The following is a 25,186-nucleotide window of genomic DNA, read 5'->3' on the forward strand; positions in this document are numbered from 1 at the left end:
GCACGCGATCATTTAAAAAATTTTGTAGTTTTCTTAGCTCGCTCCTTTTCCTACCATATTTTTCCAGTCTAACTTCTGCAGTGCCTTCACCACACTGCCTTACATAATCCAAATCACAATAAAGTTCACGTTTAATAAATTGACCAGTCTTGACTTGATTTGGTGGCACAGGAGAGATGGCAAGAGTGGCTGTCTGCTGAGACTCCTTTGCGAGCGGTTAGAGGTGGGGGTGGGAGGTGGGGTACTTCCTGCAACCGGAGCCCAGGCTTAAGTCTGACGGATGCAGAGCCCTTGGCTGTATTCATCCAGGTGGGGGAGGGGCTGGTAGAATGGAGAGGGGGTCCTTTTCTAGTCCATATTTAGGGGTATTTGTGTGATATCAGGGGTTACATGATTTTGAAACCCCTCTGAGATTGGACTCAAGGCCAAAGCTACAGTGGCCAGATCGTTCAAGGGCAGGCCTTCCAACAGGAGACAATACCATCCTCCCTCCCACCATATCCCTGAGAGCAGAACGGATGTGAAGACTTCATTCACTTGCTTCCACACTTAATTTGTCATCTGCCCATTTTAGGGTTAGGCTAGGAGGGAAACTCCTCTCCTTTTTCCTTGAGCTCTTCCTCCTGACAGGACAGGATGCCCAGACAGGGGAGGCATCTCCAAGCTCAGCAGAACTGACCTCAAGCACAGTCCTCATTCCCTGTCCCTGCAATACTAAGCCAGAACACACTAGAGATGACATCTTAAAGACAGGCACTTAGATGTGGTAGAACTTTTTCAGAAATGAAGTCTCTGATACAGATAATGTAATAGTTCTATATGGTCACCAGATGGCACTATGATATTATGATTAAGCTCAAACGCGCTGCCACTTTTTAAAGATGAGAAATTTTCTCCCCAAATAAGAATAAAGACACAGACGTAGAGAATGGACTTGAGGGCACGGGGAAGGGGAAGGGTAAGCTGGGACGAAGTGAGAGAGTGGCATGGACATATATACACTACCAAACGTAAAACAGATAGCTAGTGGGAAGCGGCCGCATAGCACAGGGAGATCAGCTCGGTGCTTTGTGACCACATAGAGGGGTGGGATAGGGAGGGTGGGAGCGAGGCTCAAGAGGGAGGGGATATGGGGATATATGTATATGTATAGCTGATTCACTTTGTTATACAGCAGAAACTAACACAACATCGTGAAGCAATTATACTCCAATAAAGATGTAAAAAAAAAAAGGTAGAAAAGAAAAAGAACTAACACGTTTTTGATTGTCTGCTATGTGTCAGACTCCATGCTCAATGCTTTATATATGTAATCTCATTTTAATTCACATAACAACCATATGAAGTGTTGTTATTATCTCTGTTTTCCAAAAATAAGGAAATGAAGGAACAGAGAGGATAAATAACATTTATCACACTTAGAGAGGATAAATAACATTTATCACACATATCAGAGAGGATAAATAACAAATAAGTAACAACTCAAGGTTGTTAGTCAGTAATCATATAATGATTATTAATCAGATAATAATGTCTATTCGACTCCTAAACCTTGAACTTTTCCATAAAAATATGCTGTCCCCCAGAAAGTGGTAACATCTTCCCTACATCTGTACCAGCTATGTATCCATAATATTGTACCAAGAACTGTACAAATACCAAATGTTTCTCTCAGAATCTTTACCTCTCTAACTTACATACGCATGCGTATATGTACGTATGCACACATATAATGTGTCAGTAGACTTCGTCTTCCCAAAAGAATCCAGTGCACTAATACGTATCAATATGTATTATTTGATAACAACATAAATGACTCTCAAAATAATTATGCTGGCTGAAAGAAGGCAGAACAAAAAGGGTGCATCCTGCCTGGTTCCGTTCACATAAAACCTCGAAAATGTGAACTACTCTGTAGTGACATAAAACGTCTCATCGGTTGCCTGGGGAGGTGGGGAGGGGAGAGAGGAAAGAAATACAAAGTGACCAGAGGAACATTTGGGGAGTAATGATTAGGTTCATAATTTTGGAACTATTGTGTATCTTAGTTGTCTCGTTGGTTACACGACTGTATGCATTTCTCAAAACTCAACTGAATTTTACTATAAATAAATTTTTAAGAAGTGGAGCCTTATAACCACTTTACCATCCCCTTCTAATCTTTTAAAGTTTCATAGGTATTATATCTGAATAGATTAAAAATTCCTCCAGACGATGTTATAATTTTTTCTTTCAACAGTCCTACATATTTTAAAGAACTTAAGGGGAGGAAAATAGTATTTTATACTTACTATTTCTGTTTTGCATCTTTATTTCTGAAGTTCCAAGATTCTCTTTGGTATCATTTATATTCACCCTGAAGAACTCCCATTAGCATTTCTTTTAGATCTGTTGATGAATTCTCTTAGCTTTTCTTCATCTGAGAATATCTTTATTTTGCTTTCATTCCTGAAGAATATTTTTGCTGGATATAGAATTCAGGTTTGGCAGTTCTTCCCTTTAAGCAATTTAAAGACATTATTCCTTTCTCTTCTGCCCTCTGTGGTTTCTGCTGAGAAATCCACAGTATTCAAATTCTTGTTTTATATATATTATGTTTCATTTTGCTCTATCTTCTTGCAGAATTTTTCTTTATCTTTAGTGTTCAGCAGTACTATTAACTGTCTAGGAGTGATTTTCTTTATGTTTATACAGTTTGGAGTTCACTGAGTTCTTGAATGTGTAAATATATGTCTTTGATCAAATTTTGGGAAGTTTTCAGTAATTATTTATTCAAAAATTACTTACTGCACCAATTTCTTTTTCTGTTCCCTCTGGACCTTTAGTGACATGACTATTAGACATTTTTATATTGCCCCAGAGATCTTGGAAGCTTTGTTCATAATTTAACTTTAATTTAAAAAATCTACATGGGGTGAATGATTTGATAGAAATAAGCACAGAGAACTGTTAGACACCAAGGAGGTACACCCAATCCCTGGGGTCAGGGAAAGCTTTCTGGAAGAGGTGATGTCTAAGCCGAAACCTGATGGATGAATACAATTGGCCAAATGAAGGAGGGAGGGACCAACAGTGACAGGCAATGAGAATGACGTGTGCAAATGCAGGGACTTGCAAGGGAGCATGGAATGCTTGGAGAAAAACAATTTGTTACGGTTGAAACATATGGTGCCAATGTGGGAATGATGAAAGATGACGTTCAAGCAGTAAACGGAACGAATCATGAGAGGTCTTATATTTCAGGATAGGCATTTTTGACTTAACCAATCCCGAGGACAACTGGGAAACAGAAAAAAAATTTTTTTAATGTGAATGGAGTTTCTTTTTCTTCTTTTTTGCTTTTCTGAATTTTCTCATGTTTCTATATTGGGCATGTATCATTTTTTATTATAACAGCTTTAGTAAAAATATAATTCACATATCATACAACTCATCAATTTAAAGTGTACAATTCAATGGTTTTTGGTTTATTTACAGAGTTGAGCAAACGTTACCACAATCAATTTTAGAATAATTACATCACTTCCAAAAAAGAAACCCTGTACTCCCCACTTCCTCCTAATCCCCTTCTCCTCCACTTTAGGAAACCACTAATCTACCTTCTGTGTCTATGGATTTGCCTATTCTGGACATTTCATGTAAATAGGGTTATACAAAGTGTCGCTTTTTGTGTTTGGCTTCTTTTTTTTTTTTTTTTTTTTTTTTTTGCGTTACGCGGGCCTCTCACTGTTGTGGCCTCTCCCGTTGCGGAGCACAGGCTCCGGACGCGCAGGCTCAGCGGCCATGGCTCATGGGCCCAGCCGCTCCGCGCCATGTGGGATCTTCCCGGACTGGGGCACGAACCCGTGTCCCCTGCATCGGCAGGCGGACTCTCAACCACTGCGCCACCAGGGAAGTCCCTGGCTTCTTTTATTTAGCACAATATTTTCAAGGTTCGTCTATACTGTAGCATGGATCAGTACTTCATTTCTTTTTATCTCCAGATAATATTCCATCATATGGACATACCACATTTTATTTATTCATTCACCAGTTGATGGAAATTTGGGTTGCTTCCCCTTTCTGGCTATTGTGAATAATGCTGCTGTGAACATTTGTGTACACGTCTTTGTGGGGACATATATTTTCAAGTCTCTTGGGTATGTAGCTACGAGTGGAATTGCTGGATCACACAGTAACTGTATGCTTAACTGTTTGAGTAACTGACAGATTGTGTTCTAAAGCAGCTGCACCATTTTGCATTCCCACCAGCAGTGTATAAAGTTTCCAATTTCTCCACATCCTTGCCAATACTTGCTATTATCTGTCTTCTTAATTATTTCCATCCTAGTGGGTGTGAAGTTGATATCTCATTGTGGTTTTGATTTGCATTTCTCTAATGGCTAAGAATGTTGAGAATCTTTTTTTTTTTTTTTTTTTCGGTACGTGGGCCTCTCACTGCCGTGGCCTCTCCCGCTGTGGAGCACAGGCTCCGGACGCGCAGGCCCAGCAGCCATGGCTCATGGGCCCAGCCGCTCCACAGCATGTGGGATCCCCCCCGGACCGGGGCACGAGCCCTCATCCCCTGCATCGGCAGGCTGACTCTCAACCACTGTGCCACCAGGGAAGCCTGTTGAGCATCTTTTTATGTGCTTATTGGCTATTTGTACATATATTTTTTTAAAATGTCCATTCAAATCCTTTGTCCATTTTTAATTGGGTTGTCTTTTTATTATTGAGTTATAGTTTCTCTTTATATATTCTGCATCTAATTCATTTAATAGATATGTGATTTGCAAATAGTTCCTCCCATTCTGTGGGTTGTCTTTTCTATTTCTTGATGGTGTTCTTTGAAGCAAAAAAGTTTTTAATTTTGGTGATGTCCAATGTATCTATTTTTGTATCTTTTGTTGTTTATGGTTTTGGTGTGATATCTAAGGAACCACTGTCTAATCGAATGTCACAAGATTTATGCCTATGTCCTCGTCTAAGAGTTTTGTAGTGTCAGCTCTTTCATGTAGATTTTTGACCCATTTTGAGTTAATTTTTGTATGTTGATATATAGCAAGGGTCCAAATTCATCCTTTTGCGTATGGGTATCCAGTTGTCTTAGCACCATTTCTTGAAAAGACTATTCTTTCCACCATTGTATAGTTTTGGCACTCTTACTGAAAGCCAGTTGACCACAAATGTATGGGTTTATTTCTGAGCTCTCAATTCTATTCCATTGATCTATAAGTCTGTCTTTATGCCAATACTAGACTGTCTTGACTACTGTAGTTCTGTAGTAAGTTTTGAAATCAGGAATGGGAGACCTCCAATTTTGTACTTCCATTTCAAAATTGTCTTGGCTATTCTGGCTCTCTTGCACTTCCATATAAATTTTAGGGTAAGCTTGTAATTTCTGCAAAGAGCCAGCTGGTATTTTGTCAAGGATTGCTTTGAATGTGTAGATCAAATTGGGTAATGTTGCCATCTAACAATGTTAAATAGCATTTAACTGAACAACATCAAAATGAACATGGGACATGCATTACTTTTTAGATTAAAGTAAAACTAATATTATTTGTCTATAAAATGGTGCACTAACCTCATTTAAGGTCCCCTCTCAGCAAGTGCCCCATCTCCCTCTTGTGTCGTTTCTTTTTTTTACTTTTTTTTTTTTTTTGCGGTACGCGGGCCTCTCACTGCTGCGGTCTCTCCCGTTGCAGAGCACAGGCTCCGGACGCGCAGGCCCAGCGGCCATGGCCCACGGGCCCAGCCGCTCCGCGGCACGTGGGATCCTCCCGGACCGGGGCATGAACCCGTGTCCCCTGCATCGGCAGGCGGACTCTCAACCACTGCGCCACCAGGGAAGCCCCGTGTTGTTTCTAACTGGTCCTTTAGAAACAGAAACAAAGACCTTGCTATTAGAACTGGGGCATATCAAAAAGAGGCAGTTCTGAGAATTCTTGGTTTTGTAGACTCTCTGTTGTATAGTCCCATGCTGTGCAAGGGTAGAGGAAAACTATCATTTATCAAGAGCATATTGTTTGCCAAGTCCAGTGCCCTGCATTTTCCCACAACATGGCCTCATTCGATCTATACAATGACATTTTGCATGAGTACAACAATTCCAGTTTTACAGATGATGAAGTGAAAGCCTTGGGAGGCTAAGATACTGGATCAAACTCATAGGGCTATTAGGTGGCAGAGGTGGGATTTGAAACAAAGTTATTCTAACTCCAGAGCCTCTGATAGTCCCAGTGCTCCCATGCCCTGACACCACTGAGACTATGGAAACATCTGTCCAAACCCCTTTTAAACCTGCTTCCCAGACCTAGCAGAGGGGTCTCACCTCCTTTCTCTGGACCTTCTTAGGCTGTTGAGTTGCTCCCACATTCTCCTTACAGATGTCGAGGGTCACAAGGGAAGTCTGTAGTCTGTGCCAGGGTTCTTATCCCAGCTAACCTGGACTCTGGCACAGTACAACTCTCCAGAGGAGCTCTGCCCAGAGATGGGCATTGCCTTTTGTCCCAGGGCTGGGCCTATAGACAAACCAACAACACTCATACTTTTGGATTTTAGGGTAGACCTCTCACCTGGTAAAACCTTTGGGATAAAGGTCTCAGTGACAATTGTGTAAAGAACCCATTTTACCCCATAATGGAAACTTTCTGTGTGTCTATCTCTAGACCACTATAAGGCCATTTCCAAGGATTCTGAATATATTGAACCCATCGAGGTTATTGGCCAAGGACCATACCTTCTTTCTTAAAAAATTTATTTATTTTTTAATTGAAGTATAGCTGATTTACAATGTTGTGTTAATTTCTGCTGTATAGCGAAGTCATTCAGTTATACATATACACATTCTATTTTTAATATTCTTTTCCATTATGGTTTATTACAGGATATTGACTATAGTTCCCTGTGCTATACAGTAGGACCTTGTTGTTTATCCATTCTATATATAATAGCTTACATCTAATAACCCTAACCTCCTACTCTATCCCTCCCCCCACCCCCACCCCCTTGGCAACCACAAGTCTGTTCTCCCTGAAGGACTATACCTTCTTGAGCATCAAGGAGAGAGGAGAATTAGCTTACCTTCCTGGATGGAGGCTGGCTTGCAGCAATTGGAAGGGCAAATCCAAACACTACAAAATAGAGAACACGGTGTGATTTCTTCTGAATGTTGCCCAGCACAAAGATGCCCTCCCCTCTTTATCAGTCTGTGCATTCTTAGCCTCAGAACTAATTATATCATTGGCCTTATATGCTTTTCCTATGGGATCATCATACGGGGAGAGTTTGCAATCACGAACTACAGTCAATGTTCTTCAGCATCTTTTTTCCACTCCCTACTAGCATAGGGATCATTAATTTTGATTTATTGATATGACTTTGTTATGTGGTTCCCATATCTCTCCATGGATCTATAAGCAGGGGTCATGGCTTCTGTTTAGAAAGTATTAGACAAGCTTTTGAACTTGATATGAGGATCCACATGAAGGGCATATAACGGAGAGCAAGGGGGTCCATGCCGATGGTGCCAGAGAGTCCATGGAAAGGATTTAAGAAGGGTCATGACATGGTCAGGTTTGCTTTTCTGAACAAACACTAGCACAGTGTGAATCAGAAGAGTGCCAAGAATGGAAACTAGGAGACTGGTTCCTTCAGGCCTTCCTTATTTATTTTGCTGTAATATTCCCCAAATATTGGGGATAAAGAGTAAGGGATAGTTTAAAAGATATTTAATAGGAGGAATCATAAGAACTTGGTAACTGAGGAGACAGTAGGGGTAAATAAAAATGAAGAGAAGCTCAAGGATTATGCCTAGATTTCTGACTTGGGTAATTATGGGAGACAGAACACAGGGAGAGGCTCTGATATGGTGAATATGAGCTAATGCATTCAGTTTGCGACAGTTTGAGTATCGAGTGACTTTGGGACACGTTAGTGGAGATTTCAAGTAGGTAGATGTATTTACAGTTAGGATCTGAAGCATAGAGGAGACATATGGGCTGGAGATATTAATTTGGGAGTTATGATATAGGTGGGGATAGGAGACTTGGGTGTGAATAAAATAAACCATGAAAGAATCCTGGGAAAACACCTACATGTGAAGGATGGTTGGAAGTAGGACTCTGAAAAGGGAACTGGAGAAGTGGAAGACAGAGAAGTAAGAGAATGATCAGGAAAGAGTGGTCACAGAACCAAGACAAGATAGGGTTTCAAGAAGAAAGGAACAGCCAACATTCACTGAGTCAACTAAGGTTTATAGAATGACTGCTGTGTGCCTGGGGATGCCTCAGGGAATTAAAAAAAAAGATATTTGCCCTGGTGGAGCTTACATTCAACTGGGAAGAGTCAGACAACAGATAGAAGAAATAGATGAAATGGTAGAGCATGAAAGAAGTTGATAGATATTATGAGGAAAAGGACCAGAGGAAGCATATCAGGAATTCTGGTGGGGGGAAAAGCAGTTGAAATGGGGTAATCAGGTAGACCTCGTTGAAAAAGAAATATTTGAGCAAAGACCTAAAGGAAGTGAGACATGAGATGTGTGGCTACCTGAGGGAAGTGTTTTCCAATAAGAAGGAACAGTCATCACAGAGGCTCTGAGGCAAACACATGGCTGAAATGTTTGGGAACTAGCAAGGAACCAGTGTTCCTGGAGCAGAACGTGCAAAGGGGAGAATAGAAGGGGATGAAAAGGGGGGGGTACACACAGTGGAGGGCCTTTTAAGTCATTATAAGGACTTTGTCTTTACTTTGAGGGGAATATGAAACCATTGGAGAGTTCTGATTTATGTTGAATGTCCCGTTGAGACTATAGTTAGGCAAGCATAGAAGCAAGGAGACCAGTTAAGAGGCTACTGTAACAATCCAAGCAAGAGATGAAGATGCCTTGGATCAGATTGGTTGTGGTAAAGGTGGTCAGATTTTATATACATATATTCACAAATACACACACACACACACACACACACACACACACTCTCACACTCAAAATCCTATGCAGATGGTACCTGACTTATGATGTTTCCACTTACAATTTTTCGACTTCACGATGGTGCAAAAGCAATATGCATTCAGTAGAAATCATACTTTGAATTTTGAATTTTGATCTCTTCCCAGGCTAGTCTCTTGTGATGCTGGGTAGTGGCAGTGAGCCGCAGCTCCCAGTCAGCCATGCGATCGTGAAGGTAAACCATTGATACACTGACAACCATTCTTTACCCGGACAACCATTCTGATTTTCACTTTTTTTTTTTTTTTGCGGTACGCGGGCCTCTCACTGTTGTGGCCTCTCCCATTGCAGAGCACGGGCTCCGGACGTGCAGGCTCAATGGCCATGGCTCACGGGCCCAGCCGCTCCGCGGCATGTGGGATCTTCCCGGACCGGGGCACGAACCCGTGTCCCCTGCATCGGCAGGCGGACTCTCAACCACTGCGCCACCAGGGAAGTCCCCTGTTTTTCACTTTTAGTGCAGTATTCAATCAATTACATGAGACCTGAAACACTTTATTATCAAATAGGCTTTGTGTTAGGTGGTTTTGCCCAACTGTAGGCTCATGTAAATGTTCTGAGCACATTTAAGGTATGTTAGGCTAAGCTATGATATTTGGTAGGTTAGGTGTATTAAATGCTCTTTCAGCTTACAGCTTAAAATGCTTTCAACTTACACTGGTTTATTGGGATGTAACCCCATCATAAGTCGAGGAAGATCTGTTGTTTCTTTTTAGTCAGTTTCATTGAAGTATAACTTAAATACAATAAGATTGCCCAATTTTAATTGCATGGTTCAGTTATAGGTCAGCTATGTATTATATGGATGCTGTAATGCCTCCTGCTAAAATTAAATTGAAATAGCTGGATTTTCCCCAAGAGTATTGTCTTATGGCTTTAAGAGTATTACGGAATGGATTTGGCAATATGGGAAGGGAAAAGATTTGGTAACTATTAAAGAACTGGTTATTTCAGCTAAAGATGGATAAGGACTTGAAATACAAATGTGAGGCACACAGCTGGATGCTATCCCCAGACGCAAGCCACCGGTGTTAGCAAAGATTTCTTGCTTTTGGATGGAGGTGGGGAAAAAATGGGGTGCATACTCACACCGTCTACACACTTCACCAACCAGGGCCCTCCCAGTCTGGTCCTACATAGGACTAGAAGGTCTCTAACAATGGTTACTGCACTATGGAAGAAATACTTCTCCGCATTTGGACTGCCAGCTGAAATTCACTCAGGGCAGTGGCTACTCTTTTTTTTTTTTTTTTTTAAACTAATAGGGGAAAGTTTGGTGGGGAAACAGGTATTTATACAATCTCAAATTGTGTCCCCACAAAATATTTATTAATTACTCTTTTTAAACATCTTTATCGGAGTATAATTGCTTTACAATGGTGTGTTAGTTTCTACTTTATAACAAAGTGAATCAACTATACATATACACATATCCCCATATCTCCTCCCTCTTGCGTCTCCCTCCCACCCTCCCTATCCCACCCTCCCTATCCCACCCCTCTAGGTGGTCACAAAGCACTGAGCTGATCTCCCTGTGCTATGCAGCTGCTTCCCACTAGCTATCTATTTTACATTTGGTAGTGTATATGTGTCCATGCCACTCTCTCACTTCGTCCCAGCTTACCCTTCCCCCTCCCCGTGTCCTCAAGTCCATTCTTTACATCTGTGTCTTTATTCCTGTCCTGCCCCTAGGTTCAGATAAAGAAGATAGGGCAGTGGTTACTCTTGAAGGTGCTCCAATTGGCCCGGATATTTTAAAAGGATAATAATAATAATAACTACCATTTATTGAGTACCTACTTTGTGACCAAATGAGCATTGTGATATGTCAACTTCTTCATTCTTCACAGCCCCATCATGTATATTTATCCTATTTTTATAATTGCTACTAACACTTAGATAAGAAAAGTGAAATGCAATTGTAGCCCTGAAATCTAAATTCATAATCCCATGTCAACCTCAGGGAGATCCATAATTTACAAGATTCGAGTGAATTGACAGCACATGGTCCAGTCTATTTGAGGCAAGAGCAAAAGACATGGTGGGGGCCAGGATGGAGCATTCTTGGTACTGGGGTGCTACCCTACTAGGAGTGATGATTTTACTCTCATTATTTTATTTTTGGTGGGAAAACCCACTACCCGGAGACTTCTATGGGGCAGGAAGTGGAAGGTATGGAAATTTAGGAAGCTGATATAATATATATCTAGACTAAAGTAGAAACTACTAGAAACACGCAGATTACCACCCCCCAAGGCATTTTGCAGCAACCTTGAATGGAAGAAGCACCAGAGCAATGTTGAAGTATGATGACAGGAGCTGCAGGAAGGGATGCTGAGTGATGTTGAAGAATCAGGGGCCTCCTGGTGAGCCCCAAATGGTTGCCCTATCCATAGACAGGGAGAAAAATGGGGTGAACCTATCACAGTGGGTCACAGTGTGTACTCCAGCCAATAGGTAATTAAGGGAAAGCCACTGGGCCACCGTCCACATGCTGGCCAGAAAAGTAAGTGCCCCTCCAGGCAGGGTTCATTCCTTTACTTCTTAAACACTTCGAGTCTGAGGAGCAAAACTTGTACTTGGTCTGGAGGGGCCACGTCAGGTGTAGCCAGGCACCCATGACAATGACGAAGAACAACATGGTTGGGAATTATTCATTATAGTGTGTGTGTGTGATTGGGAATTATTCTTTATAGTGTGTGTGTGTGTGTGTGTGTGTGTGATTGGGAATTATTCTTTATAGTGTGTGTGTGTGTGTGATTGGGAATTATTCTTTATAGTGTGTGTGTGTGTGTGTGTGTGTGATTGGGAATTATTCTTTATAGTGTATGTGTGTGTGTGTGTGTGTGATTGGGAATTATTCATTATAGTGTGTGTGTGTGTGTGTGTGAGATTGGGAATTATTCTTCATAGTGTGTGTGTGTGTGTGTGTGTGTGAGATGGGAATTATTCATTATAGTGTGTGTGTGTGTGTGTGTGTGTGATTGGGAATTATTCATTATAGTGTGTGTGTGTGTGTGTGTGAGATGGGAATTATTCATTATAGTGTGTGTGTGTGTGTGTGTGATTGGGAATTATTCATTATAGTGTGTGTGTGTGTGTGTGTGTGTGTGTGTGTGGTGGGGAGCCTCTGATTGTGAGGCCAAGATGGTGAAAGAAAAGATGGTGGAAAACCTGAAGACCTGAGAAAGTGAGGCAAACTAAAGTGGGCACGTGGCATCTTATGGATCATTAAGCCTGTGGCCATGTGTTGAGCCTCAGCTTTCCCATCTGAGGAACAGTGATTCCTAGAAGGTCATAGAGAGTGCAAAGGCCCAGCACAGCCAACAATGCATCGTTTATAGTACAGATGTTAGTGCAGATGACATCAAGGTTTTGACTTCTTTAATAACCTATAAAATGCTATGACCCATACACAGTTTGAAGGAGGGCTTAAGGTAGGTGTTAATAACCCTCAAAATGATACAGACAATGAGTTAGAAAAGATCATAGGAGTGTACCGTGGCGCTAAACAAAAAGAGTTTCACTGATTCTGGAATTGATGTTTTTGATCCTCTTATGAGCATCATCTTATGAAAGGGAAATGTTTTAGATTCCAGATATTTATCCTGGTACCATAGGCTACTCTGATATTAATACACACGCCTGTGTCATCAATAAACACGTCACTGTAAGTAACATCCATGTAACTCTGTCACGGGAGAGGTATCTTCAATGGAATTTTAAAAATTCATGAATGTAGCTCCTTACATGAACCTCTTGAGATAGATTACCTCCCAGTGTGGCAGATAAAACCTTTATTGTTCGGGATTTGGTAACGTGGGTCTGCACACTGTGTGGTAGCCGCATCGTTTTAATGCTAGACGTGTTGGTGAGATTGATGATAACGTATGGAATCTAGACAGTATTTATCCAAAGGATTTAGAAGGCTATATTGCAAACTGGGACAACATTGTCTTTTCCACAGTCAAGTCTTATGCTAGGAATACCCCGAAAGCAGATTAGGACATACGCACTTGTGCTTCAGGTGAAAAACACCTTCCCAAACACAATACACCCCAAATTAGAAGAACAATCATTGCTGAAGGTAGCAATGGACCAATATGACCAGAGACTAAGATCGTCCTGAAGGGGACTACTTTGGTAATCCCTTCTCTCTACTTGAATAGCTAGAGGAATAACTGTATCTCATTCAAGTGAGATTCAAATTTTTTAGGAATTATGTCACACAGCCACTTAAATATGAAGGAGATTTTAACCACCTAAAGTCTGTGGGAAACATAGCAGGGCTTCTCATTTGTGCCTACAGCAGGGTTTCAGGACACATCAAGAGATTTATTGTGGTTGAACATCAAGAGGTTTATTCTGTCCTATAACACTGTTGGAACATAACATTCCCATCCTGTAATTTAAAGCACAGCAATTCAGTTTTACTTGTTGTAGAATTAAAAGTTTCTCATTATGAATTTTGTTCTCGTGGGACACCGTAGGCTGAGGAGCCGGTCAACCCATGCTCACAGGGAAGAACTCATAGGCAATTAGATTTGAGTTCCCTGCTTCCCCAGGGAGGCCTCGGAAGTGCCTGAAGAGAAAGTGGGAATTCTCACTACCTCAGGTGGGCAGGACTAGTGACAGGTGGAATTAAGTTAGGGAGGAACTTCTTGATACCAAGGTAATTAGCAGCTGGTGGCGGAAATGGACTGGGACATGATATCCAGCCTGCATCCTATCTCCTTGCCATGACCTCTGAAATGTCACGGGGGAGGTATCATGCAGTTTGTTGCTTTTCTTGTTGGAAACTTTGAGGTAATTGCAGATCCACGTGGAGTTGTAAGAACTAAAACAGAGAGATTCCTATGCACGCTCTACCCATTTTCCCCCAATGGTAACAGAGCCTGTTGCTTCATACTTTGTGGGAATGTATATCCCTAGGAAACAGGACGAGGGTACTCTAGTGAAAACATTAGAGTACACGTAGAATGGAACCAAACTGCCAATTTCCTTTTTATTCCAAGGAGGGCTGCTTGGAAGAAAATGGTGAATTTATAAAGGAATGTCTCCAGCAGATGCTGTGAATTAACTTCCATGGAAGGTGGTGGGCCTGAAAGGGGCCAGGCTATGCACAGGTTGACCTGATGAGCCCCAAGAAGGGAGGGGGGAAACGAAGTCCAGACTTGTTCCCTGGTTCAGTGAGGTGCCAGAAATGGAAAAAGAACCACCCAAAGGGGTCCGAAGATGTAGCAGAATCAGTTGATTTCATGGGAAGGGCTTCTGCTGTCAGGTATAGAAAAGAAAACAAGTTATAAAATAGATAACCAATAAGGACCTACTGTATAGCACAGGGAACTATACTCAGTATCTTGTAATGACCTATATTGAAAGAGAATGTAAAAAAAAGAATATATGTATATATAATATATATATATATATATCTGAATCACTTTGCTGTACACCTGAAACTAACACAACATTGTAAATCAACTATATTTCAATAAAAATTAAAAAAAGGAAACCCAGTAAAAAGCAATCTGCTATGAAACCGCAAGTAAGTGGATGAGTCACCCCAGTGCCCTCCCCAGAGGCTCCTAGCACCAGGGACTGGTGTGGCTATTGAAGATATAGATCAGCAGAGTGGCAAGCACAGTAGCAACGGGAAAGTGGCATTGGTACAGGATTAGCAGAAGGCAGTGACAGCAGTGGTGCTTGACGCAGGTATGTGGAAAGCCGCCAGGTACCACCCAGGTGTCTGGAGGCCAGGGCTGCGTGGGATGTAGAGAACACCCACAATGTGGGAGGAACTTCCGGTATTACCCCTCCCCCTTCACTAGGAGGTCAGGGACTCAGATGAGGCTAGAGTTCCAGCAACTGAGCTAGTAGGGCTGAGCTGCAGAGTAAGACATTTATCATCGTTTGGGACCCTGTTCCTCTAAGTTGTTGTGACAACGGGAAATGCCTTTGAAATGTTCTCTTCTGATGGAAGATACTGCCAACCTGCTAACACGTAAAAAGTATTTCTACTTTAATAGGGATAGAAAAATGGAGGAAATCTGTCAATCCAAGTTGGAAGGCCATGAGGCTAATAGTGGGAGAGGCAACATAGGAATTCATGCGCATGGGCAGTAGAGAGCTTGGCTAAAGGCTAACGACTGGGATTCTCGCTTAATTGCCCATTCACATGTACAGAAATGTCTCTTTTGCTTTCAACATGGAGAGAGTCGGTGAGAGAAATAAAGCTTGCGTGTAAATCCAGTGAACTGAAAACAACCAAATAGCATTTGGTAAGATATATAAAACGTTTGAAGGAAATATAGTACCACTGGGTATCCACTTACACAAAGGTATCAAATTATACACACAAGCTCCAGAAGGAACACTAGACCCACTGTACAAGTACTACCAGGGTAACAAACCTCCAGGTTGCTAAACCCCTGGTGTTTTTAGCTTGTCGGGAGGACTCAGTTTCTGACAAACCTGACTCCAATATGTTCATTTAGCTGCTTTCAATGAACTTTACTGTCATTTAGTCACACTAGGAGGTTGTTTTTAAAAGAAAAGTTATCTTTCTCAGAAAAGTCCACAGGGCCTGACATACAGCAGGAGCTCAATAAATCCTTTTTGAATGAAAGAGTGAATGAATGAATGAATGTTCTCAGTAACATGGTTTTGGAACTTCTCCTGTGAACTGTGGCCCTTGATTTCTACATGTAAGATAAAAACTAAACATTATGGACATGGCTTTACTTGTTCAGAATTTTCCAAGCAGAAAGATGAGCAAAAACAAATTATTTATTACATATGGTTTCTTTCGGCAGTTTCCCTTCATCTACCTTTTGCCCTGCATTGAGTTTCCACATCTGTCTCTCTGAGCTATTCTATGTAAAAACCAGATGGAGACTCTGGGCCTGAGTTATCTAGTGGTAGGATCTGCAGGACATTTCCCATATTGCTTACAAGGCTGGACGTTTCCCTGTCTTGATACCTGCGGGAGAATGCTACCCTCCAACCCGTGAAGCGGGTAAATGCCAGTGCCAAGGGGGGGGGGGTGTGGAAAGGTGACAGAAGAGAGAAGCACCAGCTCAGTGATGTTTGTCATTTTTATTTGCAATACTTTAGGTCCAAGTTTCAAACTGCAATATTTTTACACTCAAGACACAGTCATGCACAATCCATATTTCAATTTTCTATTGCTTCAACCACAATTTAAAATAACAATATTGGAAACAAAAGTCCTTAAAAAGGTCGGAAGCTGAGGTCAGAAGGATGGAACCATACCATCAGCAGGTTTACAAAAGAAATAACTTACTTAAAAATCAAACAGAAAGACCATAAATACCTTTAATCCAAAGTTACATAAGAAGTTCACTACACATGGGTTTACAGATAACACATTTTAACAAAAGTAAAGCACAGCCAAATGAGAAACAATTCTGATAAACAATGAAAATGTAGATCCTCCTTAACTTGTTTTGTCTGGATATTATGAGTATAATCCCAGTAGCCATCACTACCCTGTGATCTGTCTCTTCCTTGCTGATGTACTGAGATTTAAAACTCAACCCACTAACGGTTACAGAATTCTGTGAAAGGTCTTATCATCACTAATGAATATAGTATATGCGGGTCCATAAAACACACCACACACAAGCACACACACCGAACTTGAATTTCACACTCAGGGCTGGTTGGCACTGCTGTGTTCAGGGCATTGGGACTGTCCACTACCAGTTTATCCTCTTTCCAGTAGCATACTCATTCAACTGGCCAATCCCTGTGGGAGTTGTCACCAGAAATGCTATCTTTGGTTCCCAACAAGTGGATTTGCCAACACTCCTTAATGCTAATAGCATGTAATCACTTTTGCCTTTTTCTCTCTGCAACCTGCAAATGCTTAGGCCCACTCAGTAGTCCCAGCCATTAAAATGCATGGGTTCTGATTTGTGCCATTTATGAAGTAAACTCTATAAAGCCCAACACCACTTCGTAGGAAAGAAGAGGCCCGAGTACAGTTCTATTCTAGCAAGTGTGACAGTGTATTTCTGTTCTAGTAGCAAATACTGGCCACAGCTTAATGAAAACCAGACTTTACATACAGAGTGTATGGAAGATGAAAACTGGGAATATGCAACAGAAAAGGAACATTAGAACAAAAACGAAACAACTGTGAAGGAATTGGAAGGCTGCCACAAGTTTTGTCAACATTCCCTAGTATTATTCACTTCATTTGTTCGAGCGTTTTTCTTTTTCTTTTTTTTGGCATCATCTTACATAGTTCTATTGTTTAACTGCAACATAAGAGACCCAGGCTGAAGCATGTGGTATTTGCCATCACTTTAGCAGGATGAATTAGCAAGGCAATCTACAGTACCACAGAATGTTGTAGCTTTTGGAAAGCCTTGGAGATCTAGTCCAATACCCTTATTTTATAGATAAGGAAACAGCCATAACATGGTTAAGTGACTTGCCCAAGGTCACATAGTAAAGTTAGGAATAGAGCCTTTATTAGAATCCAGGTATCCTTACTTCTAGGCTAGTACTTTTTCCACTACATCTGACTGATTCTCTCTAATTGCTGTTGATTTCCTCGTAGGTCCTAAATCAGGTGAACACGGTACCTGCCTTCTACTGGTATTATGGGATAGCATTCGCCTGATGGCAGCTTCCAAAGGAGACGCTGAGGGCACTAACTGGCTTCTGTAAGTTTATATTGCAAGTGTGGCAGTAAATGCTCCTCGCTATTATTGTCTACTTGAACACAGAAATGTGCACATGGAAGTGATTATCTCAGTTCCCGCATTTGCAGAGTCAGTTAGATATTGTTTAATATTAAACAGACATCCCCGATGAATGAGGAGTCGGGTTATATTCATTTGGTTCCTAAAGGAGTGTGGGATCAGAAAAGGAGTGGAAAAAAAATTAAAGCTGACCAACAGAAAGATTCTATCAGAAACACATTTTTGATGAAAAAATTCTTTCTTAGGAAAAATAGTCCCATTATTTCCAAGGTCCCATTTATTTCCTTCTCAATCCACATGCAAATACATGTTCAGAATTGTGTGTTAAGTTCACTCAAAATCCCGGGTCTGTTAGACTGTCAATTTACAAATGCTGAATTTCAGTTCTCTTTCTCAGAGACTGGGAGTAGCTTGCACCACTGGCCACGCCTTTGTTTAACCGAATATTAACTGCAAGTAGCTAAGAAAAGGACCATGAGGTTAAAAGGGGCAGGGCAGGGCAGGGTTAAGACTCTCATAAGTAGATTATATGTTGAGAATGGCCAAAGAAAAGCCTGTGGGTTCTCTAGGTATAAGGTCTGTGCTTGGTGAAACTAACACCTGAGGCCACTACTGCATTATAAAAGTCCTCACCTACAATTTCTTTGGTGAGTTAGAAGGAAATTCCTCTCTTTGGGTAGATAGTCTCCCCTTTTCTGTTTAAAAATGACAGTAGTTACTGCATACAACCTATAATCAGGCCGGACAGAAAGTACATAGAGGCTGCCATCTCAGGCCAAAGCTAAAAGGAGTATGACTGAATGCCAATAGGCAAGGGCAGTTCTAAATATTTGTCTTAATGTTTTCAGTCAGCTTTTAAGCTCAGGTCATAACTTCTACTGAAATCAATGGGACTTGCCTACTGTTCATTAAAAGAAAATCCTACCTGAATGATAGTGTATCCTGTTGGAAAAGGAAATGGTGGGAGCTGGGGATTTTATCCTACTGTCCTTCCAAGATTCAACCTGAAAATCTGCTAAAGTGATCCAGAAAGGCGATACTTGAAACAGATGACTTGAAACAGATGTTATCAAGGGGGCTGATCAAAGGTCACCCCTCCAATCTAAAGTAACCAAAGCAGAAACCTCAAGGCCACACTAAAGTGGAGAGGGGCACCCAGTTTGAAAGCAGAAGGACCCGTTTGGAGTACTAATAGTGACAGCTCCCTAGCTTTAACTTGTAGAAAATAGTCCCCTAAGAAAGCACGTGCCATACCCAAGCGTGTGCCAACCTCAGCACCCAGGCAAGTATAAAGCCTATGGAATAATTGTAACTAGCAAATATCTGTGCCCTGCATGCTCTGGGCTCTGGCCAGAAGGCATCTGCTTCTGGCGTCTTTTCTATGTTTCTATAGTTCCCTTTCTGATGTTTATTATAAAGCAACATTAGAACAATATCAAAGAAAATTTTAAAAAGAAAAAAAAATTCCACATAATCCCGCCACCCTAACACAACTGATTTCAATTGTCTGTGTTCCCAGCCTTTGCCCATATGCACACTTGTTTTTACATGGTTGTTCTCCCTGTTTATGTTATTTAAAGGTGATTTTATCGATTCTCTCTGAGAACTGGCAGCCTCATTAGAAATAAACAACCCACTGAGCAAAGGAATATAATTATTTACACGATCTTTGAGCTGAGAAATATCCTTTATAGACAAACATCTCAAACTATCAAAACAGTTATACAGATGACATGAAGCAATTTCATATTTCTTTCTTTTAGCAATGGAATGTGCTTCACAGGGGAGGGAAAGATGTGGGGATCAGGTGGTTAAACTCAAACATTGGGGTGCAATTCACAAGCCTGAAAGAAATCTGAATGACACAATTAAAGAATAAATACTTGACTTAAATCTTCCTACATGACTTGGCCATCCAGTAGCCAAAATGGAACACAGACACACAAATATTTACAATGACACACAGACGAGATCAGCAAGAACGAAGTCATTACCCAACATGGTGACTGATTTGAGGGGATTATGACAACGTACCGGATCCTTGCTACAACATTAATGTTCTTTTCTTTCTTAAATAAATAATCTCTACTGTGCTTCTCACCCTTCCCTGACTTTCCCACTGCCCTATCCCTATCTCAGGACATTTTGGAATCGACATTCGACGATGTGCCCTTATTATCTCAGGGCACACGAGCGACTTCAAAGATCTGGATAGACTCACCTGTGTCAAGATGAGCTAAAAACAAAAATGCAGGGAGAGGGAATAAACTATTAACCACCTGGAGTCCTTCAGCATCATTTTGGCAGGAGAAGCAGCTTCTTCCCAATACTTATTAGAAATATACATAACTCTCCAACGCGGGGAAGGGTCTTTAGAAGCTGTTCTCATTTTAAAATTTACATAGATCTAAGTTTGTAAGAGTAAAGCCTCCTGGGATTATATTACCATAAAATCTTGGTATAACGGGCTGTGGTGAAGTAGTACCAGGCTCCTTGTTGTTGATATGCTGAATTGAAAGCATAAAAGAGCAGCCATTTCTCCGCCTACAGTAACCTGAAGGGTCACTGGTCCAGGTCTCCCCCCACCAAAAAAAGGCCTTCATGACATGTAAGGGATGCTAACAGATAACTAGGGCTTCCCAACCAGGTTTGGGGCTTTCTCCCCTGGCAGGGTATAGTTATCAATATACTGAATTCTATTTGCATCCCAGGTATTATTTCACTGAATTCCCTGGCACTATGAATGAAAAATTTAAAAAAATACTTAATTTTAAATGAAATCAAAATTAAGGCTTCTCTCATCTCTCTCTCTCTCTCTCTCTCTCTCTCTCTCATTAAAACAGTGTGGCATTAAAATTTTCAGGCCCAGCCACGTTTTTGTGAAGTATAACATAGTATGCTTCAAATTAATATTACCATTTGATCTTTTCATGTTTGTTGTTTTATCCCACTGTGGACATTTTCGGGGCCGGGGGGTCAAGCCCCTCCCAAATTTCATAGTCAAAGAAGACAATAGGAAATCCACCAGTGGTGTCATCTCCTAAACATAAACACGTGCACTATATGGTTAGCAGAAACTCTCTAAAGAAAGTGCTTTCGTTTTAAGGAATGGATAGATGATTATATCGATGGATGTGCCTCGGCAGAGAAGGAGAGAGGCCCATGGCATTGATCTCTTTCCCTCTCGCTGGATGTAGATAGGTTCTATTCAGATTCTTGACATACTACAAATCAAGAAGCCTTCTACTGCACAAACTGCTAGCTTTTCAAAGGCTTAGAGAAACAACTATGCAGAATTTATAAAATTGACAATACACTCGAAAGAGAAGCATATCCTTTTCTACGCAGACACCCTCCAGATATTTTTCTACGCTCAGAAGATTCAGGAAGTGGCAACTGTTGAATTTCTCATAAATCGATACACGGTGAAATACTAGTCAAATTTTCATATTTTCCCCAAGCCACAAAAGGAATTCAGTTGGACTGATATTTCTTGGGGTATATGATTGCAAACCCAAATGCTTTTCACTGGAGAACTTCAAGATCTTTACAAACATGTTTTTAAAATTCAAAAGCCCAAAGGGCTAAGTATGAACACACCATATCCAGAAACAGAAATTGGTGATACACAGGGAAAATGGCAACAAGTACTTAGAGCCTAATGTTGACTGGGATGTAGTTTTCACTGACCTCCCATTTCTTACAGAGTTGAGTGCTTACAATATTTCTGTTCTCCAGATCTTTAAAAACAATTTTAACGTTATAAATTGTCAAGATAAATAATTTTTACCAGCAGCAAATGTTGGTTAATGGGTCTGTTTCCTCCTGTTGTGCCTATTTTACAGTTACCTACATTCCACAAGGACAAGACAGGATTAAATTAGGTATTGTTATCTTTGTTTACTGTCCAACAAGGATTTCAGTATTGCATGCTTATATTATCTCCCTTTGGGCTCTTGGAGAAAGTCCCGTCTTTGTTTAAGTATGGTTTCTCCTATCAGGGTTTCCTAGGTTTCAGACCTGGACTCACCCAACTGGAGTGCCATAGTTTTGGTGTGTCTTTTTTCAGGTATCATGAAGATGAACGAGCTGGTTTATACAAATGATAAATCAACTACCTCTTAAGCATCATCATGAAAATGTGATAAGATTTCACCATTTGAACTTTTAGACATAGAGTTTTTAAAAGCCCTTCCTGAACACACATATTCCTCTCTGCTTTTGGAAAATGTCGTAAAAGAAACCTTTTCCAATACAAATGCAGAAAAACAGGTACACAAACCGAGCCACCACTACAGAAGAAGAATAAAAAATTTCAACTCTATTAGGGCATGGACTTCCACATGTTCACACAGTACTTGCTCTGGGTTATTTTTTTTTTGTTTTTTTTTTTGTTTTTGTTTTTTTTTGTTTGTTTGTTTTTTACTTTCTTTTTTTTTTAAAAAAAACGTTTTGACATCTTTTTTTTTTTCTGGACATCTAATGACAATGCAAGTGAAAAACATCACATTGGGTAAGGAGCTTTGAAGGAGGTTCGAATGCAAGAGGGACTACTCTCTAACTTAAAAACAAACACAACACTATGAAGAGGGAGTGTGCATCTTTGAGAAATCTTTTTTCTTCAAAGTGAATGCACAAAATGAGGGGATTCACTACTGGCTCTTTCGCTTCACGGTAGAAGTGACCACTTTACGGCCACTTCGACATTGCTGCCCTGTTTGGGCTGCGATTCAGGCTTACAAATAAATTACATAATCTGAGGGAGTAGGAAAAAGGCTTATAAGAAGTTTCTATTCATTTGAAAGTTAAAGAATCCCCACCCCATTCAACTGTCTTTTCTTCCATCTTTCCTGCAGTGGAGTTTTATTTTAGTCTTACTCATGAAGGAGATGGTGTGGGGTAAGGCTTGCAGTCCTAGCGGCTGCTGTTCTTAATCGCTTCCTTTGCAGCGATAATCAGAGGAGTCAGGCTGGAGAGAGGCTTGGCTAATTTTAAAAATGGATGCTGCAAAAGGAAAAAAAACAAAAGAGGAATTACTAGAATTCTTTCCTCCAACCAGCATATTACTTTACACTTTCAAGGAGTCTTTTTTTTTCATTAAGATGTATTTTGTGGATCCAATTAAACATCATTTAAAAAATAGTGCCAGCGTTTGTCCTTCAGATGTTTTTGGTCTTCGGTGTCATGAAATCTTCTAGAAGCTGACTGGCAGAGCTAGAAATTCAGAGTAGGGGTCTTGTAAAATCTCGCTGTGTTTGCAAGTCTAACTTTCTGATTTTCTTAAATCGATGAATTTATCTGGAGCAGCCCTCATCCTTAAAAAAGTGTATTCTGTTGACCACTCAAGACCTTGACCCTGAAATCAATGGCCCGCTAACTGCTAAACCCAATAGTGTGTCTCCACCATTTCTTTTTTGGCCCCTCTGCAGTGCTTCAAACAAGTGAATATCCCTTTCTTCTTTGAGATGTTCTCTTTGGGGGCCTGTGACATTCTACTGTCTCGATTCTCTTCCACACACATGCTCACTGACTGCTCCCTCCCTATCTATCTTCCTCCCTGATTTCACTTCCTCTTCCCACCTCCCAGAACTTGACTCTCATCACCTTCTTTTTCTAATTTAATTCCTTGGAGAGCTCATTCCTTTTCATGGTTCCAACCTCTCATCAAGCTTTATGGAGATGACTCCCAAATGTCCACTGTGTCACCTGATGTCTTTCCTGAATTCTGGTCCTATTTCTCCAATTGCCTGCTGGATATTTCCTTTTGAATGTCCTTCTGCCACCTTGAACTCAACATTTAAAAATGTACGTTCAAATCTACCAAACAGGGTACTCTTGTGTGATGTAAGCTACAGGGGCTTTGGAGTCAGAGCACCTAGGTTCAATCCTCTCCTTTGCTTATCACAATGGTTAAATGAGGTAAGTGACAGTTCCTCGTAAGCTACATTGAAGCCAATCAGTGTTAGCCACTGTAGTATTATCCTCTATCACTTCTGCTTTTGCTGAACTCTACCACTGGTTTGATATTCTGAGGTAGGTCACTTTTGTGTTCCTCTCCCTTATGTTCTACATGCAATCAGTTACCAAGCGCTTCCTTTTCAATGCCTTTTACAATTATCTCTTGCTTTCCCTAGGCCTAATCAACTTAATCCTAAATTATAACAATAACCCCCCTATCTTCCTGCCTCCATTTTTTTCTATTGCTAATTCTTCTTGCATACCACAAGATTCATCTTCCTGAACAAAGCTTTCATCAGGTGTGTCCCTCAGATATCTTCAGTGTTTCCCCACTGCCTACAGCCCCTACCCTTTAGCCTGGTGTTCAAGGCTCTCTACGTCCTGTCTCCTGCGGCTTTCCTTACTGGAACTCTTTACTTCAGCTACACCATCTAGTTTCTGTTCCCTTGAACCCTGCCTACATGCCTTTGGTCATGCGATAATCCTTCCATCTGAAATTCCTTCCCCCTTTCCCCTCAAACTATCTAAAACTGATCTGTCTTTCAAGGCCCAGCCGAACTCTTTCCTTTTTGCGGACATTTTCTGAATGCCATAGCCCATAGAAGTACGTCTCTAATCAACCGTGACATTTACTGTTTAAACGGCCTCGGGCTGACTGAGTCGCTAAACAATCTTGCATTTTGTTCATGTTCCTAAGGAGACGGTGAACTTCTGAAGAGTAGGAATCATGCCTTTAACAGATTTGTATCACCCACTGCACTTAAGCCCTGCAAATAGAAGTTGCTCCATAAAAATCCACTTACTTCTGTCTTTTCCCAAGCCTTCCAGTGGTGTGAATGCCATGTATCTCTCTCCTTTCTAACCTCTAAAATGGGCTAGAGTCAGAGAATGGAGTTATATGGACTTAAGGTGATATACAGATTATAGCCTATATGTGTAAAACGAGAAGATGCAACAAACAATGTCTTCAGTTTTCTCAAAATATCATTTTGCATCAGAAATCTGACTGCTTCAGATAAAAGTATTGTTGGGGAAGGAATTAACTAGATAATTGATTCAATTACCTACATAACTGTATAGCTACCTTCAGAGAACCTGTATCTTCACTCATCCTTAGAAGAAGACATGATAGGAGTGTGTACCAGGATGTGTATGTCGGGTGGTGGGAGGGGTGAAAAGATGTGGAAAAGAAGCATTCAAAAGTTCCAGTTTTTCATCTATAATTTGAGGCTGTATTAATGGGAGGATTAATAAAGGGCTATTTCAGATCTGACATTTTCGGGCCCCATGACAGCCTGTGAAACGCTCACAGGTAGCAGAGAAGACAAGGGGTAGCTTCCCCAATTCCTCCAAATTGGTTTATCCCAGATATGATTTGGGTTGGGATGGGATATTTTCGCGTGGGTGTGGCTGTCTCTGGAGGGAGTTCAGAAGCAACAGGAACTGTTTGTTGTTTGGCCTAAAACAGACTGACTCTATGGTTAATAACACTCTGCATGAC

At 40.9% G+C, this 25,186-nt stretch overlaps 1 protein-coding gene across 1 annotated transcript in view; it reads right to left on the bottom strand.

The window, feature by feature from the left end:
- Positions 1–22,575: 22,575 nt before the first annotated feature.
- Positions 22,576–25,186, bottom strand: part of PAK3 (p21 (RAC1) activated kinase 3) — an 88,858-nt gene continuing 86,247 nt past the window's right edge. Inside the window, exon 14 of the mRNA XM_089904175.1 lies at positions 22,576–22,731. Coding sequence (XP_089760301.1) covers positions 22,642–22,731 — 90 coding nt within the window. The 3' untranslated portion in view covers positions 22,576–22,641. The remainder of the gene's footprint in view (positions 22,732–25,186) is intronic.

Source organism: Delphinapterus leucas, chromosome X (genome assembly GCF_059928025.1).
Source record: "Delphinapterus leucas isolate spDelLeu-1000000601 "Yukka" chromosome X, BTC_Dleu_Yukka2, whole genome shotgun sequence".
NCBI classification, from domain to species: Eukaryota; Metazoa; Chordata; class Mammalia; order Artiodactyla; family Monodontidae; genus Delphinapterus; species Delphinapterus leucas.